This window comes from Athene cunicularia, assembly GCF_003259725.1.
Source record: "Athene cunicularia isolate RWA chromosome Z unlocalized genomic scaffold, athCun1 chrZ_part2, whole genome shotgun sequence".
Taxonomy (NCBI): Eukaryota; Metazoa; Chordata; class Aves; order Strigiformes; family Strigidae; genus Athene; species Athene cunicularia.
The window spans coordinates 789,812-808,909 of record NW_020799143.1 but is presented as its reverse complement, the minus strand read 5'-3'; the positions used below and the strand labels follow the sequence as shown (position 1 = coordinate 808,909).

General features: G+C 37.0%; 1 protein-coding gene across 4 annotated transcripts in view; it reads right to left on the bottom strand.

Annotated features, from left to right (window-relative positions):
- Positions 1-10,514: 10,514 nt before the first annotated feature.
- CHD1 (chromodomain helicase DNA binding protein 1) overlaps positions 10,515-19,098 on the bottom strand; it is a 53,314-nt gene continuing 44,730 nt past the window's right edge. For 3 of the 4 annotated variants that reach the window (XM_026866068.1, XM_026866069.1, XM_026866071.1), the window contains 5 exons: positions 15,422-15,600; positions 13,709-13,805; positions 13,452-13,509; positions 12,320-12,530; positions 10,515-12,112 (listed from right to left, as the gene is read on the bottom strand). In XM_026866068.1, coding sequence (XP_026721869.1) covers positions 11,749-12,112; positions 12,320-12,530; positions 13,452-13,509; positions 13,709-13,805; positions 15,422-15,600 — 909 coding nt within the window. In that variant the 3' untranslated portion in view covers positions 10,515-11,748. The remainder of the gene's footprint in view (positions 12,113-12,319; positions 12,531-13,451; positions 13,510-13,708; positions 13,806-15,421; positions 15,601-19,098) is intronic. The other variant, XM_026866070.1, reaches the window with a different exon arrangement.

Sequence of the window (19,098 nt, the reverse complement as noted above, 5' to 3'; positions counted from 1 at the left end):
TTGAGATGCTTGGGTCTTTGTCCTCCTTCTGTGGGGTCTTTTGGAAGTCTTGAAGCCTTGGTCTCTTGGTGCGCTTTTCTCCTATTGGATCTTTTAAAAGCCTCATGATCTCATCTTTTGGCGGGCTTTTCTTCAAGCAGCAGTTACAGGTTATCTCGGGGGGGGGGGCGGTTCCGAGAAGTGGTTACATATTAGCTCTAGGTGATGGGGTTTCCAAGAAGTGGTTTACCTATCAGCTCTAGGTGATGAGGTTTTTGAGAAGTAGTTACATTTTTCCAACTGAATGGCATACTTTATATTTTATCCATATATATTCAAACATTCATTGTAATATAGGTTATAGTAACTGCAAATCATTTCAAAACCCACACAGGGTACCTTATTTTATTTTTACAATACTTTAGACAGCAGGATAGTGTGGTTTAACCTTTACAGATCATTCAAACCTATCATACCCGCCTTGCTTAACTTAGCAAATTAGTTACAATAGTTTATTACAAAGAAATCATCTGTATGAAAAGCATTCAAGATACTATATTCTTTTAAATTACTGACCATTGCTGGTAAGTTTAGAGAAATCAGTATTTACATACAACTGCTCATGCAAGCATATTTCTTTTAACCATTTAGGTATTAAGCTTTCGCAAGCATGCAGTCTTAAAGTGGAAACTGTTCTGAGTTTTCCAAGCGAAGAATTTCTGTAGCTTACTTGCTGTTTAACATAGCTGGAAGGACAGCTTTCTAATTGCTCAAAATGCTTCTCTGAATATCTGTCAAGAGAAGGAACATGCCCACCCCATCCCCCATCTCCTACCCAAGATGAAAAATGGAACCCTAATTATAGAATAATATCTTTATCATATAAAAAGATTGAATACCACAGTAAAGGAGAAAAAAGTATGTCCTGTTACAGAGACTACATAATTTAAAGTTAATTGCAAACCAAAATTAAGATGAGCTTAGTAAGTAGACATATTGCACTTAAAGCAGTACTATGGATTAGCAAATAGTGCAATACTTTCTGCTCACACATAAAACCTCTCGGTATTTTCACTTTCTAAAATCATGTTAAAAGGCAAAACCAAGAGCAGTTAGTATCTAAAAAAATGGCCATAGAAATAATAAAGTGCTTGAGAGATTTGCAGTGTACAAGCAAGCATTTACAATAGCTGCCTTAGGGCTGTTTCTTGGTGACATATGAAAGGAAAAAACAATAATGAGGAAGAAATGGGGATAATCCGTCAGAATGTGTCTTTTGGGGCATGTTGAACTGCACTCACTGCAGTAAATTGTTCTGTATCATAATTTTTACTGAAGTGACAGAACAAAGCAATTATTTTTAATATAATATAGAATATTTGGTGCAAATGGAGAGTAAATCACTATCTCATTAAAATACTTAATTGATAAGCTAAAAGGTAACAATTCCTGAAACGGTTGGTACTGTGTCAGATCTTTGCTAATTTGTACCCCTGAGTGGAAGAGCTGCAGTAAGTATGAAAGCATAGGAATTGGCACAAAAAGGACAGATGTAACATCTTTGCATTTGCTGAGAAGCACCAGTCTGATAAGACCTACCCAGGGTGGGGTGTATGCAAAATTTTGTCACTTTTTCTGTACTCTATCACTGCTTTCCTTAGGGGGAAATAAATTTTGTCTGCATTAGCAAGTCATGCAGTGCAATAGGAGTGGGTTTGCAGAGAAAAAAAAACTAGTTGAGGACCCAGCATCCACACCCCACACCTTCGGGAAGAAGTGGAGTTAGATCAGTCAAGGTTTAATCTGCTCCTGTGGCCTGGGTGCTTGGAGGATGTCTTCCCCTTTGACTCATCTGAAATCAACTATCACAGTGCAGAGTGAGAAGGCTCTACAGTGCAAATCAAAGTGCAGAGTACTGAAGGGATCAGGAAGTGCACTTCAAAAATCCACTCCTTAAGCAATCTAAAATCCTATTGTAGATGCATGGGGTGTTTGCCAAGTATTTCCTAGAAGCTTCTGTACATCCACAATGATAACATCAGGCGCCTGGCTTAAAAGCGCCTGAGAACAGTGAGGAACTTAAACCTTTTAAGCCAATGTTATTAAAATTCTGAGTTACCAAAAGCCCGAAATTAAAACTGATATTTTGGGACACGAGGATCTGAAAAAAACCTTTAAAAAAAAAAAATTTAAATCAAGGTATTTCTTCCCTACTAGGCTCCCCAGAAGAGTATTTCCACTAATACTACAGAATTTCCTTTTACATGTGACTAAATTGATATCTTCATATCCCAAATATCAGATTCCATAGAGTGTAAAGCCGTAGAATCTGGGTGGTCAAATGGTTATTAAACAAACAATTATAATTACTGACTTGTGGGTGCTATAGCTATTTTCCCCCCTCCCCAGTAATTATGATTCTTAAAGATGTTGCAGTTGAAGAATCAGTTATGACAGTGAATAACTTCCTGTAGCATCTGCTGATCTGCTATTTGAGTGGCAAGGAGAGGATGTTTGCAAGAGGATGTTTTTTGTTTTCTTCAAATAGTTGTAACCACACCACTCTTGTCTAAATTCCCTGTTTCTCACATGCTCCTAAGAAGCATGAAAGGGGGGGCAGGCTATGAGAGCCAGGTGCTCTGCCCCAGAGCTTTCACCTGCAGCTGTGTGCTAGAATTCCCATGAGTGACTGTGGAGCAACATCTTTCACAGCTGGCTGAAATTCTGTTTTTTTCACCATCTCTGTGGAACAGTTATTTTAGGGCCAGTTTTCCAGACCTGGTATCTGCCTTGCAACTAGGTTCAGTGTTTGGCAAACATCAAAAGATTTGATGTCTTTACAGATTTACTTTGTTGTCACACTCCTGAAGCAGTTGGAAGATACACTGGAGAAGTCATACACAGTGTTAGGTGGGACAACTCACTACTTCGAGAAAATGCTTTCTACAGATGATGCCAACTACATAGCTCAAACATTACTTATTCTGTCATTCATCTGGAAATACCAGAGTATATATGTGGAACACGAACAAGGCTAATCTAATATGCTTAGTTCTAAGATTACATTCGACCACTCGGCATCTCTACAATAGATGGAAAGAGAGAACCAAGGGAAGGTTGCAGCTGTTCCGCATCTGCTCCCTCACAGAGGTACAGACAGGAGTCTGAGTCTCACTTGTGACTCTGATGCCCACTTCTGATCAAAAAAAATCCAGACGAAGCAATTTCATCAGAACAAAACTAGTGCACTGGAACTCTAAAGCTGAACTTTAAAATTTTCATTCAACTTAGTATTCAAGTTTTGAAGTGTGAAAAAGAGAGGAAAATAATTACATATAAGTTCCTACAGGGCCACATCTGTACCCAGTTCATTTCCAACATTTGTGAAGTCAGAACAGGACTCCCTCAATATGCCTGCTTTCAGCTTCTTCATTTTGTTTCTCACATCTGAGTATTTTATTTTTAAGTCAAATGAAAAGACTTGGTTTAGTAATCAGAATTCCCACATGCTGTTTTTCAGACATGCAAATGAGCCTGTCTCATCTTCCAGCTTGCCCCAACAGGAGCACCTGGCACTAACCATGCTTGCCTTCCTTGCTGCAATTGGAGATTCTTCCTGGATGGCTCAGGAACAAGCTAGGAGAAAAAATCCTAGGCCAAGAGGATTTCTGTCACTAAAATTGCATCATAAGAATTGCATAGAGGGTCTGAATTAAGATTTTACAAGCAAACTTAGTTATGGAATCTCCTAAATTCTAAATTATTTATTTTGCAGTTATGCAAATGTCAAGTCACTCATATTTATGGAATAAAAATACTGTAATCGAAAATACTCTTGCCTCAGCTTTGAATGTTTTCAGTTATTTATTGAAAACATTTATTTTGTAAAGAAATTGTGGGCTGTCAGTCCATCTGTTTATTCTGATGTTGTTATACTACAAACCTGTATATTAAGCCTTTAGATTATTAATGGAAAAATAACGAAGTTACTGTAAACAAATTTCAAATTAATATATTTTTTTGTAATTGTGGAAACAAAAATAATGTTTTGAGTTTTGTACTTAGATAACATTTCATTCTCCCTATTAATAATAATTTTCCACCATATTACAAGGGTGATACGTAAGTACAGATGTAATATTCAAAAATTTAAAAGCAAATTGGATAATTACAAGTAAACTGATGCTATAAGATCTATCATACTTTTTTGTTTTCAGTAATGTAACTTGAAATAGTACTAACTCTTCAAGCTTCACGCAGTCTTCTGTTTTGTCTCTATGACATAGCAACTAGGGTTGGGGTTTTTTCCACCACTTATAGTCATGATTATAGAGTTTCTCTAGAATTTTAAAACTGCAGAAGGGCAGTCATCCATGATTGTCTGAGGCTATATCCTTGAACTTCACAAAGTTAATTATACTAAGAGATATACATACTTGCAGACTGTAATAACTGAGCATACTACACCTTTCAGTTAATTTCGTATTCATCTTTCTAGTATTCTGTATATATTCCTGACTGAGAATAAATATTACTAATTTTCTCATTAATTCAGTTAATTGAAACAGAATGGGAAAGACTTCACTATCAAAGATAACATACCAGATAGAATGGGAGTTCATACTTTAAAAACTTGACCAGAATGTGCTGGAATTGGAGGACCTACAGAGTGATCAGTTCTGTTATCTTATGGACATATACTCCAAATATCTCTCTTCAGCCACCAGCTAGAGACTATTCCAGTTTGGAACAGAAAAATACAGTTTTCAAGCACCAAACAGTGCTTTATGTGCATTTTCCATTAAAGCTCACAGAGCATCTCCTGTGCATGTTTCCCTCCAGCATTATGGTTAATGAATATCTGGATCCTAACTCTTCATAAGTATTTATTTGGAGTTTGACATGACTTATTGAACTCTTAAGATCTTGGAAAGGTAAGGGTAATTTTCCAGCCCTGTTTATTTTCATGCTAGGAAATAGACTGGGTTAGACCTTACCCTTCTACATTTGATAGTTTTGATAGACTTCAGTGAGGTAGAATTACAATTTTCTGTTCAAGATCTTTTAAAACTGATCAACTCCAGCCTATTCTGTTCTGGGTAGAGAATCCATCTGCAGACTTCATTACAGGAGGAATATTATCAATCCTCCCCAATCTAATTTATTTAAAAATTTAAAACAGAAGGCTATCTTTCATACTGACAACTCCTTTGTGAACAGTACCAAAAAGAGATGGAGGGTTGGTTCTAGACAAAAGAAGTGAAAGGCATTTAAAGCTGTGGACTTCTGACAGTTTTATTATGGATACTCAGTGCCATAGTAGTGGTGTGTGTTTTTCAGTTGTCGACTATATTTCACAATTCCAAGATTCACAAGATATAGCACTTAATTATGATACCTGATAGGCATAGTTTCACAGAATATATTCTTAAGTAGCTCAAAAGCTTCTAATATAAGATTAAATTAAGCTTCACTTAAAAGAATCATGATTTGATATACGCACAAAAATCAGAGTTTTGAAATCAGATCTTTGTTCCTCTTTGAATAAAAGAAATGTTAAAGAAACATTTGTTAATTTTAATTGGTCTATACACTACAGGTGTCGATGCTAGGATTACTGCAAACCAAAACCGGTAGCTAATTTTAAATGATGAATGAGAAGATTATTTTCCAAATGCTTCAATTACTTTTGCAAATACTAATTCTATTGTAATTAAAACTCAGTTGTGGTATTAGAGTACTACAGTAATAAAAGCTCTCTAATTAATTTCTTACATGTGATCAGTGGTATGTGATTTTCTGACATGATTTCCAGATGTTTATTTTCAAAGAAGACACATATAAAATTGAGCTTACTGAAAAACCTGTGACAAATAAAATATTTGATTTCAGCAAATATATAATAATAATGTCCCAGTATGTTCCTTGGGCTTCAGCCTTAGTGCATTAACACAGTCTAGATCTAAACTAAAGCCTTCTAACAGGACCAAAAATTTATATTTTAAACCTCTCAAAGTCTTGCATCAGTGATTTCTGTAAGTCTTCAATAATTATGTATTTTTCAGCTCACTTTCAATAAAGCTCATGACAACATACTTTAACAGTAGCTACTCTTAGGATGACAACTTTTTGGCTTTAGTGTTTCATCTGCCATGAAAGTACTCTGTCTGCAGAACTGTCAAAAACAGAGGTATTGCAACATGAAGCAGCACCTGTATTAAACATCTGTTCTCTGGAGCACTCTGGTTTTACCAGTTATAGCAGTTTTGCCAGATCCTTGTTAACAGCTTAAGAACAGACTTGCAGCACATCTCATCTTCTCTTTCTTGCTTTCATTCTTCTACATGATTTTTAGCCTAGCACTTATTACAGTAATCCCCCATTTTAGCTGTATGAACTCAACTATATGAATTCAGATCAGATATGAACTCTTCATTAAGCAGTTTCCAAAAACACAACATGGTTCACTGAATCCTGGATATGTTACATGAGTAACTTTTCTCCTAGAATGTCTTCCTTTTCTAGTCTCTGAAAACTCCTCTGGTTGATTTTGGGGAAGAGCAATCTGCCTGGGTTTCCAAAATCTGCACCAAAGTGAGAATTCAAGATTGGATTTTACACAAGCTGGATGCACATGCTTTGCTAACTGGAACAACCAGCTACAATAAAGGTGGGTGTTGGCCAGGAATAGAAAACACATTTTAAAAAAAAATCAGCTCTAAACAGGCTGGAGGCTACATGCATAACTGCACTTGAGTTGGAGGCCCTAGAGGAAACAAATTGATTGGAGTGTGCAATTAAGGGCATTGGTAGAAACCTGGAATAGGGTTGGGAAGATGGATTCAAGAAGCAGACCAATGGTGAGAGGGAGAGGAAGGCCGAGTGAAAGGCTTTCCTTCCTTGCCTGTGGGGTAGGTTGATAAAAAGAGACACTGAGGGAGAAACTGTCGAGTAGGAATTGGGACCGGAGAAATGGGAAACATTCAGTACCAGGCTGGGCTTGGATACTTCAGGTTTGTACAGTAGGAGTCAGAGGGGCCGGCAGGACCCTGGAGCACTATCTCCACAACAATCACTTGGCTGGCACCTAAGAATTACACACTCACCGGACTCCTCCTTCTCATGAAGTGTAGTCAGACACTCCATAAACAGCTGTAAGACTGTTACCCTTCCAGCAATGCACTCCTTTTTTGTTTTTGCAAACATTGGTATCTTCAACTATATGGGATCAACTGTGGTAATGCACATCTAGTTCCATGAATTTACTTTAGTTTAGAATTAGTATTTCTGTCAGGAAATCCTAAACAGAAAAATATTTCATATGCTTTTAGTCAGTAGTGTGTATTTGCATTGGCTGTCATTTACAACCTTCACAGGTTGTATTATGTTTTTATTATGTATACTATGTTGTATTAAAAGTTTGCAAATCAATTCCAGAATAGAGCTGGTACAGCTGAGTTGATTTTCTCAGTAAGAGTTGCCACATGGTGTCATTTGTCACCAGATCTGGCCCATGGCACATCCCTTGCAGACTTCTTTACCAGAGGCACTTAAAATGTTGCCCAAGATTGACCTGTGTAATGTATGAATTGTTCTGGCAGTCTGTGTCCTGTTGCCCTTTTTTTACAGTGCTGCAGTCCTTTGAGGCCATGGGTTGGGAGGCAATCAGTATATTCTTTATATTCAATCATGTAACAGTAACAATATGCTGCCAAAGAAACAGTTTAGGAGGGTTAGGTGAGAAAGGCCATTTACTGCCTGTTGATACACATAATATACAGAGCTGTTTTCTATGTTGGTTCCATAATGGAAGAGAGAGCGAGGTGCACAGGAGCTTCCATGTGAGGCCACAATACTTGCTGTGCCCAAAGATTGTGAGTCACAGAAAGATTAAGCAGTTAACTAAGGTTCACAGAGCAGCTGCCTCACATCTAATTAATATGTATTGCAGACCATTACATAGATACATTTTTCCTCACAGCTCAAATAAAAGTAGTAGTGTAATGAATCAAGCTTGGAATAAGCAACTTTGGGTTACAATTAGATCTCAGGTGTTGCCTAAACATAGAACTATAATCAATTTGAAGTTTCTTCATAAAATCCAGATAGCGCTTATGTATCTCAAAGGACTGCTGCTGTTTACTTCTCGTGATTAAGATTCATGAAATCATACTATACATCGAAAGAAAACAAATCTGAAATACAGTCTTGACAATCCACAATAAATGCATGCAAAGTTTCTATATTTATCAGTTTATGTAAATAGGTTTCGGAGTAAACTGAAAATTATGCACTTGACCAGGACTTGACACTTTCCTGTAAAACCACATACCCCCTCAATTTTTTCTACAATATATACTATACAGAATATGAACAAATACCTTAGATTTTTAAAAAATATTCTGCTACTGTATTTTAAGTGGGAATTGATATGAATTAAAAGCCTAATGTTGAACTTTAGATTGTAAAACAAAGCAGCTTCCACAATAGGTTTATGACAATGCTACAAATAATTTAAAAAGCAGAATTAAGAAAGGCAAAAATGAGAGGATGTGATTTCATGCATAGTATACAAAAAAAGCTAGGATTTAATTATTTTGCTGTTCAAACATCATGGAGAAACTTGCAATGAAATGTCTCAACGGAAAGAAAAGCTCTATCAGGATGTTCTCCTTTAGTGGCTTCAGTCCTGCTCATCTTCCTAAGTAATGGTGAGGTGATTTCCTACCAAAAAAAGCGGTTGTTGCTGAACACAACCCTAAGCATAACATCACTACAAGAGTACTTCACTGTGATCTTACACTTTAAGTGGAAACCCTGCAGCTAAACATTAAGGGCTGTAGTGGTGACAAATTCCATTTATTGATGACAAAACATAATACAGGGACAAAACAAACCAACTGAACTCCAAAAAATAAGGAAGGTACTCAACCTAGGGAGTCAGTGCTCTAAGTTGGTGTACTGTCCCTGTCTCAAAGGGCAGTTGGGCACACTCCTTTTGTAGGAGTGTCACATTTCTGCAGAAACTGCTGTCCTTTTGTGGTTAGGGCTTGAACCCTTTGCAAGTCCTGTTCTTGATAGTAGTGAAAGGCTCTCAGAAAACAGAAGCTGTCTGAGTACCCTTCAGACACCAAGGCACAGGCACTGAAGATCAAAATGGGGAAAACAGATTGACTATGAGCAGGTAAACAAGGCCATCACAGCAGCTGACGCACTAATGGCAACTAGAACACGCATTTCTCTGTCCTTAAAACTAATAACAGCAATATGTATTTTTAATGTGCTTTTTCAGACTGATCAAAAATCTTGGGTTTAGGTAGTACTGGGAATGGTAGACTAGAAATACATAATAGGATTAAGATAGAAACCTTGACTTCCATGCATGGCAGATGAAACACCCGAAACTTTATCAACAGCCATATGAAGATTTCTCTTGCAGTGACCACCATTCGTACTTACCAAAACCTCTTACAGACAGGCAACGTTAATTATCTGATGGATGCTTTGGAACTGGACTCATGCCTTGAAGATTTTTCATTACAAATGAACAGAAGATGGATCAAATCTCTTTGTATGGAAAATTAATTATAAATGGCTTATTTGCAGAGGATACAGGATTCTTCTAAATAGATACATGGTAACAGTCAGCCTCATAAGCAGTGGAGGCTATCTCCACCATCAAACTTTGTACTTAAGACCTAATTGAAACCAGAGGGGAAAAATTTAAACTGTTGTAAATGTGATTTGTAAATCTGTAAATAAGACTGAATAAAAGTCGACACAGCCCAAATAGACTAAATGCCAAAGAATCCTAATCATCAAGCCCATCAAATAAGTATCTTTCTTGCTTATTTCAGAGGAACCTGAGATACCTTTAATGAAAACAGATACAGACTAACCATGTCACATTAGACATGATCTGCTACAGTGCAGTAAGATAGCTACAATGATGAACCAGGATTAGTGGGACTGCTCTGTGGATGGATCTATACACTACCCAAGCAGCAAGAGTCAGTCAGTAGTTGAAGATGCTCCAGTTTCTAGATATTCACTACTGGAAGTGAAAGACACATGGCACACATGCACACCTTATCAGACACCACTCCACTGCCTAAAAATCACTTCAGCAATTAAGATAAAAATCCTCCAGAACAACTCAAAATCCTCCAGATCCTGAGAAGAGTTAATAAATGAAGCAGCACTGAGTCTCAGCTACATTTAAAAAAGCTTAATATGCAGCAACTTTGCCTACACAGTGAGATCCTAACATAATCTGAACAGATTTTGGTTCTGTATTTTTATACTTTCATAAAAAGCTGTTTAATTGGAAAAAAATGCTTAATGTTGCAAGAGCAAAGAAAAATTGAAGTGACAGATATAGCTCCAATCACATGATGCCAAGCTAGGTATCTTCCCCAATGACCACATTGTGTATTAAGATTTAGTACTTGAGAGTTTAATGTTTTTATGGATAAACCTGATAAAAAGTAACACTGTAGAGAAAAACACAGCAGAAAACTACAAGAGCCCACATATCCTTTCAGTTTAAATTTAATTTGTCAGATATAAGCTATCTATGTACAATCAGTGTGCATTGTAACAATTCTGTCAATAAAGTAATTCAAATCTGCTAAAATATTAACTGGCTGCATAGCGCATTTGACATTATTGCCCATGTTGAAAAGTGAACACAAGTGGATTTACAATAAATTTTGGCTGATCTGGATTTTGAGGTGTTCATATATTTAACACTCTTTAAAACCAATGCACCTGAAAAGCTTTCAAGAGCACAGTTTAGCTGGATATTTACCATTTCATTACAATCACAACACTGAAAGTTTAATAAGAAAAAACCAAACCCAACCCAACCACAAACCAAAAAAACCAAACCCAACCAAAAAAAAGCCCCCTTGTATCTAAAGTATCCAATAAAAATGGAGCACTGAATGGAAATAGTGTTCCCTTTCCCCATTTTTACACTCTGAACAGTGATTCCATCAAGATATTTTATTACAACATATAAATACACTGATTTTGTTTCATACTTCTGACAAGAAGGCCTGAGTTGGTGGGGAAACGAACAGTCAAAAAAAGCCTGAGAGGGGAAAAAAGCTCATTTAATTAATTTACAATAATTTACAGCCATCTGTCTGTGTGGGGTTTTTTTTATTTTTTGTTTCTTTCATAAAAAGGCATTATAACTGATACAAACTGGAGAAATCATGGCTATTTTACAGTTATAAGTACAGAATTTAAATATTCAAGCTTGTGATGAAAAGCGGCAAGGTGGTCGCAGTGTACAATGTAAACAAGTAGCTTTGGAAAGTGAACAAAGTCCTTGAGAGTTCTTTACTAAGAAACAAAAGAAAATAAACTCCTCACTCCATCCTGAAATATGAGCACAGATCAGTGTTTTAAAAGTTCATTTACAAACATAATTTAAAATATGTTCAGCCTAAACCCACTTTGACATGAAGAGTTTTATAGTAAGATCCAGTCTGAAAGGGGCAGTGTTGAGGTCCCTGTAAAAGTAAACATGTTCCATTTCTTATAAAAGAGTGCCACAGCATTTGCAGCACAGTGCAGCATAAACTTTAAATAGAAAAATATTTTTCTTCTGTTGGGATAACAGACCTTGCATCCTGGAAAGACGTAACAATACTGCTACTGATAGAATATCCAGTCCATATCTTTCAAGTCATGTAAGGCAATTACTGTGTTAGATTACTGTATATGGCTAAAAGAAGGTCCAGAAAATGTCAGTCTTTGTTATGTTTTCCGGATACTCCATGTATGTTCAGGTGTACTTTTGTGATCTGATGAGTGTTCAAATGGAGATCTGTGTCCTAGGGGAGATCTTGAACCATATGGAGACCTCTGATCTAATGGTGACCTTGGGCCACTTCCTGAAGCTCTGTGGTCCATTTGCCAGTCTGAGTGGTACCTATAATCTCTAGAAGATTTATGATGGCTGTACTCTGAAGTGGAACGGTGATCTGAATGTATCCTGTGGTCTGAATGGTAACGGTGATCTGAATGAGCCCGGCTGTCTTTTAAATTTGCTTCCAGGTTTGACCTGTGGTCTCTGCTCCTGTAGTCATCTAACTTTCTATGTTTACTATCACTGTAGTATCTAAAAAAAAAAATAGATTTGCATTAGTGTTACTGAACACGCTTTAAGAGCCACAATTATGTCAAATCATCAGAACTGCATTAGAGAGATATTATTATTGCAATTTTGCATTACTCAAAAAAGATTTTTTTGGTGCTTGCTACAAGCATACTACGGAAACAGGAAGGAAGTTCCGATCAGATTTTTAAAATTACTGAAGAGACGCACCTACTATCTTGTTTGTAGTGATCCCAGTCTCTGTGATCTTTTCCATTGCTGAAGGCTGAATAGGGCCTTTTCCTAGAGTCACTTTTCTTGTAAGCATCTCCCTGATGCCTGTCCTTATGATGCTCGTGGTACTGTGATAGATGTCTATCAGAAGAGTAACTGTCCCTGCTACTGTCATCATGGTTTGTATTCTCCTTCAGTCTTTCCACATCTGTTTAATAAAGTAGAGGTTAAAAGAAAGTCTCAGTCTTTTCTTCACCTAATTCAAACAGCCCTTCTACCTGTCAGATGTAAAGCAGTACAAAACTGACATTGTAATTTGACAGAAACAAGATCTAAATGGATTAAGGACAAATGCACTCATGCAAGTGAACTGAGAGAAACCTCAGAAGACAGAAGCAAGCTAGAATGTAGATGTGTAGGACTCAGAAACTGAACTTTTCAAGCTCTTCATTCAGTCTACAAAGCTAAGTGTGGTCCAAATGAGCGGTGAATAGAGATGCCTTTGGTAGAGAAATTTTAAGACAGAATGGTAGCAACTTCCTATCTAAGAAGGGATAGCCTTAGCATGTGAGTAAATTTTAAAGGTACGCCTTGTTAATGAAACTATCAGTGGTATTCCTGAAATACATTACTGTTGATCTTAAGTCCACGACAAAACACAAGATAAAAGCAAGTATAAGAAGAAGGCAGGTGTGGGAGCATAGAAAAAAAAAAAAAAATATCAGTGTTACTGTCAACAATAACAGACAGCCCATCTAATTATAAACTATGACTTCAAGGAATAGCTTGCTTTCTTACACAGTAGTGACATCACAACAGCTACAATCAAGCACCGAATTTCCAAGAAATTTACAGGTTTTGAGGAGACCTCTCTTCCTCCCCAAAATTAAACACAAAGAATGTTTCCAAATTTTTTTTTAAAGCATGGTCAAATAACTTGCTACTAAAAGCAGTAAGTACCAGCTTCAGTCTGCATTCAGATGGATTTCATCAGTAAACAAGTGAAGTTTTCCTTATCAGCCTATCTCTGATACTTAGCAGTGTGGGAGACAGATCTAAAAGACATGTGAAATTAAATAAGCATGAAAACTAATATATCTAACACAAGAACATACTTAACCTTTCTTACCTGGATTTCTAATTACATGTGTATTCACATTGCTGCTAATATTCTGGTCACTGTGTTGCTAAAAGAGACAAGTACAAAAACTCATTGCTAAATCCCAAAGTTCATCTGAATTAATTAGAAAAATATCCTAACAAAAGAGACTAATTTACTACAAACACAAATGCTACTTGAACTGTATTTCTGTGTTCCTTATAATCCTTTAAATCCAATAAAGGATTATAATACTCATGTATTTAGAAAGGATCTGGAAATACTACCTGAGATTCTTGGCGTTTTTTGATTGCATGTTTATACAGTTTGTGCAGCTTTCTGGCATCAAATTCTGTAAACTTAGAGACAAAAATCCACAAATTTCTGAGGAGGAAGAAAAATAAATTGTAATTATTTTATACACGTTTTTCTTGTATTATGCAACAGAACATGAGTTTAATGGAAATATTTAAACAGTACTTTAGTAAACCAGAAACACTATAAAATTTACACAGTATTGCCTAGCTGCACAGCAAACATTACCTAGTTATATTCCAAATATATGAAAGATTAATTTAATCATTTGTCACGTTGTAATATTTATCATAAGTACTTCAGAGTGCAAAGTGCATGGAAAAGTAGTACTAATAACAATTGTGCTAATAGAATGATTTGTGCAACTACTTAAAAATGTAGCTATCAGTTTATGTCTGTCTTCTGAAAGTTTGTTTGAATTTTGAGTATTTACTACTCAGTAAATAAAAATTTAAGTAAAGGAAATAAAAATTCTTCCAAACTTGAAAATTCTTACAGCGTTAAGACATTTAACCTACAAGTCTTATTTAATGAAATTATCAGCAAGAGAATTGTTCCACAGAATTCCAAAGCCTGGTCAAAGATTTTGAAACCTAATGAGAATGGTGAAAGAGAACTGAAGTGGCATGACAATAAATTTATGCCTAACCTGTGCTCAAATGAATAAAAGAAGAACAAATCAAGTATTTTGCTGTCAAGATGCCAAAACCCTGAAGAAAATGTATGCTTTTATGATCACAGGTAACAGATCTAAAGTCTAGAATTCTTTTAGTCAAATTTGCAGATGAAATGTTTAGAAGAGACTGATATACTAGTGGTTCAGAAGTATCTGAAGTGTGCAGGCTCAAGAAGCAACAGTCTGCTCCTTCACTGTGATTATTTAAAGATTTTAATTTTGGTCTAGAGGTTTACAAAAATAGACAACCAGTCAATGGTGTGCCTAACAACACCTGTATAACTTTATATAAGCTTAACTACACTTCTTATCAAAGATAGCTGAAATACTTATTTTATTAATCTACATATAATATTGTAGAATATGAGTAACAGCTTTAATATAAGTCTCCACTGAAAGAAATACAACATTTTTCAAACTGTAAGATATGGGTCTTTTTTTCTTAATTTTTTTTAATTGTCACCTCAAAGATAAAAACTCATCTTTCATTTTTGAAATGTATCTGAGTACACATTATGATAAATACCTTTATCAAGTCATAGTTAATATGTAAATTTTTTAGAGTATATTTTTAAAAGCATAAATAATTTTGCAACTCAAAATCATATCAAGTGCATATCAAGTGCAACGCTAATTTAGAATTGTCTATTTTTTAGCAGGATTTAAAAAAAGAAAACAAACAACAACCTCAAAGTTGAAAAAAACAGAGCCTTAAAGATAATAATGCTTCCCCACTAAACACAGTCTAAGTAACAAGTATTTAGTGTTGGTTTTCAGTTGTAAGTGGGATGACTCCACCTACTGGACAAAATGCATTGCTATACAGTATGAAAAAAATCCATTAAAAGAACCATCTATAACCATCTTATTTCAGATTCCTATTTAAAACAGCAGAAAGACTCAAGAAAGGGAAAATAAAAAGTGAGAGAAATACTTCAAAAATATTGTGTTTGATAGAAGCAATTACAGATTTTCCTTTTTCAAAAAAAAAACATGGAGAACAACTTACTTTCTCCACTGTTTAATTTGTTCAGGATTTGTATACTCCTTTAGACATTCAGTAATGTGATCCCCAATTTTGATTAGACACTGTCTAGTATGTTCCAGCTGCTCTCTTTCAGAAAGGCCCTTTTCTGGTCGATCCAGCTGTTTCAATGCTGCTTTGACAGGCCTCATTCTTTCTTTGCACTGTAAAATGGAAAAAAGGATTGTATTATTTCAAAGAAAAGACATAATTTGAAACATGACACACCCTTTTCTGTGAGATAAATATATAGAGAGAGATATATAGGCAAAGATGGTATTGTTACAAGCCAAAAATTACAAGACTTGCTCACAGATCTTAAAAGTGTTTTACAGGTTCCCTATGGAAAAAGTTGGATATTAAACCCAGCTGGAAATTCACTCCTCCATGAAAGCATCAGATTGGACAAAACAGGGATATTGAGGATTTAAGAAAGCACTAGTATAATATCAGGGGTTTTATGAGGAAAGGTACTCATTACAAGTGGGTTTTACAATCATAACATTCAGCACAAGCATAAAGGGCAAGACTTACGACTTTTTAGCACCTTGAAAGCTATACAGACTCAATGTCAAAATTAAAGATGGGTCCTCAGAACGTTTCAATCACCTACTTTCTGCAATAATTAAACCTGGCATTCAGCAGAGGATCAGCACTGCTTCTCTGAGCAGTTTTTAAACCTCTGTCCTATGCAGATACTACCAGAACTTGTGCTACTTGTAAAGCTATAGTTTGGGTATGACTAGATTAGTAGTAACAGTAAATGGCAACACAAGATACATGCCATATGTGCATTCTTGAATTTTCACAATTTGAATCAACTGTTTTAATAGTAAATCCAGATAAGACCAGTTAGAATGATTTCAATTACACACTCTTGCTTGAGAATACCATCCAACTAAAATGGCATGGTAAACAGATGAAACGCATATTATGCTTGTCAAAGAGCCAAATTAGTTAAACCTGAACAACACACAGTAGCAACTTCCATTTGAAAGTGTAGTTAAATATGCTAGTTAGGCTGCATCTGAACTTGGCATAATGATAAACACACATTACAGAACAAAAACCCTGGATAAAAGTATGTTTCTCTATACACAGGGGAAAAAAAAAAATGTTGAAAACCAAAACAGTGTTTGGAATGGTATGAAATCCTGGACTACCCAAGGGCTGACTTTGTCTTGTTAAGGCACCTGCTTGACAGGATCCCCTGGGAGATGATCCTGAATGGTATAGGGGTCCAGGAAGGCTCGGCACTCTTTAAGAAGAAAATCTTAATGGCTCAGGAGCAGGCTGTCCCCAGGTGCTGTAAGAAAAGCCAGCACCAGAGAAAAGCACCCTGGCTGAACAGGGAGCTTTGGCTACAACTCAGGGAGAAAAGGAGAGTTTACAGCCTTTGGAAGACAGGGCTAGTGACTCACAATTACAAAGATGCTGTCAGGCTATGCAGGGTGGAAATCGAGAGGTCTAAAATCCAGCTAAAAATTAATCTGGCTTCATCAGTCAAAGACAACAAGAGATGTTTCTGTAAGTATGTGAGCAGCAAAAGAAAGTCCAGGGAGAGTCTCCATCCCCTGCTAGATGCAGGAGGAAATATGGTAACAAGTGATGAGGAGAAGGCTGAGGTGCTTAATGCCTTCTTTGCCTCAGTCTTTAATAACGAGATTAATTGTATTGAGGGAATCCACCTTCCTCAGCCAGAAGACAGAGACTAGCAGAACGACTCCCCTGCAATCCAGGAGACAGTCAGTGACCTGCTGCATCATACAGACACACACAAGTTTATGGGACCAGATGGGACACACCCGAGGGTGCTGAAGGAGCTGGCTGGGGTGCTCACCAAGCCGCTTTCCATCATTTACCAGCAGTCCTGGCTGACTGGGGAGGTCCCAACAGACTAGAAATTGGCCAGTGTGATGCCCATCTATAAGAAGGGCTGGAAGAATGATCCAGGAAATTAGAGTCCTGTCAGCTTGACTTCGGTGCCTGGGAATCTTGATGGAGCAGCTCATCCTGAGTACCATCACACAACACATGCAGGACCACCAGATGATCAGGCCCAGTCACCATGGGTTTGTGAAAGGCAGGTCCTGCCTGGCAGAACTGATCTCATTCTATGACAGGGCAACCTGCTTATTGGATGAGGGAAGGCTGTGGATGTTGTTGTCTACCTTGACTTTAGCAAGGCCTTTGACAATGTTTCCCACAGCATTCTCCTGGTCAAATTGGCTGCTCGTGGGCACACACTTTGCTGTGTAAAAAACTGCCCAGATGGTTGGGCCCAGAGAGTTGTGGTGAATGGAGTTAAATCCAGTTGGCAGCCAGTCACGAGTGGTGTCCCCCAGGGCTTGGTTTTGGGGCCACTCCTGTTTAACATCTTTGATGATCTAGACAAGGGGATCAAGCGCACCCTCAGTAAGTTTGCAAATAACACCAAGTTGAGTGGGAATGTTGATCTGCTCGAGGGCAGGAAGGCTCTGCAGAGAGATCTCGATAATCTGGAGAGAAGGCGGCCGAGGGGAGACCTCATTGTCCTCTACAGCTACCTGACAGGAGGCTGCAGAGAGCTGGGGATGAGTCTCTTTAACCAAGTAACAAGCAATAGGACAAGAGGTAATGGTCTCAAGTTGTCACCGGAAAGGTTTAGACTGAATATTAGGAATTGTTAAGCGGTGGAATCAGCTGCCCAAGGAAGTGGTGGAGTCCCCATCTCTGGAGGTGTTTAAGAGTCGGGTTATGTAGTTCAGAATTGTTAATGTTAGGTTAATCCTTGGACTATATGGTCTTCAAGATCTTTTCCAACCTAGAGGATTCTGTATTTTGTGAAATGGAATATCACCATTACCATGTAGGCATCTAGGGACAATTCAGAAAAATCAGGGAAGCTGTTCCACTGCCTGATCATGCCATTAAGTAATTAAGCAGCTACGTTATATATTGCACTAGCCACAGCTCAGAGTAGCTTTTAGAAGACAGATTACAAAGTGCACTGCTTAAATACAGATGTGAACAGAAAAATGTAACTGTACATGGAAATCAAGTGATTTTCTGTCACTTAGCCAGATAAACATATCCACCTGAATTACTCGAGGCTTATCCTGGAAACCGCAGGTTACTTGGAAGGTTTAGAATAAAGCCATACATAGACCAGTCACTGCCATACTCAAAGAGAATCACTTATGTGTCACAGCCAGCACCCACAACAGCCACAATAAAACCTGACTGGCTGAAACAAACAACTGTTGAAATCTAAATGACTAAATACCCACAGGAGAGTAGCTGTTCTAGTAGTCACTGAGAGCTTTCCACAGGACTCAGCTGACCTATAAAACTTTACATAAAGTGTGTGTACATACCTTTTTTCCTCAAATACTGATTATGTTCTTAGTAAGAAGTTGTGATTAAACTAATTTCTTCTGGTGTCCGATACATTACTCCAGCAAGCTATTTCTAAGGGCTTTAGCATTTGGTTCCTTCCTCTGTCTACTAATTTAAGTCTGCAATACTTCAGAAAGATAGTGCTGAAACTTAATTTGTCTTGTTATCTCACAAAGGCATGAAGCCAGAGACTCCAGAAATTATGCTGAAGTTCATTCATATCTTTTCTTTAAGAAGCAGGATACAGAAGTTATTCTTGACGATATATTTTTAAAGTCTATATT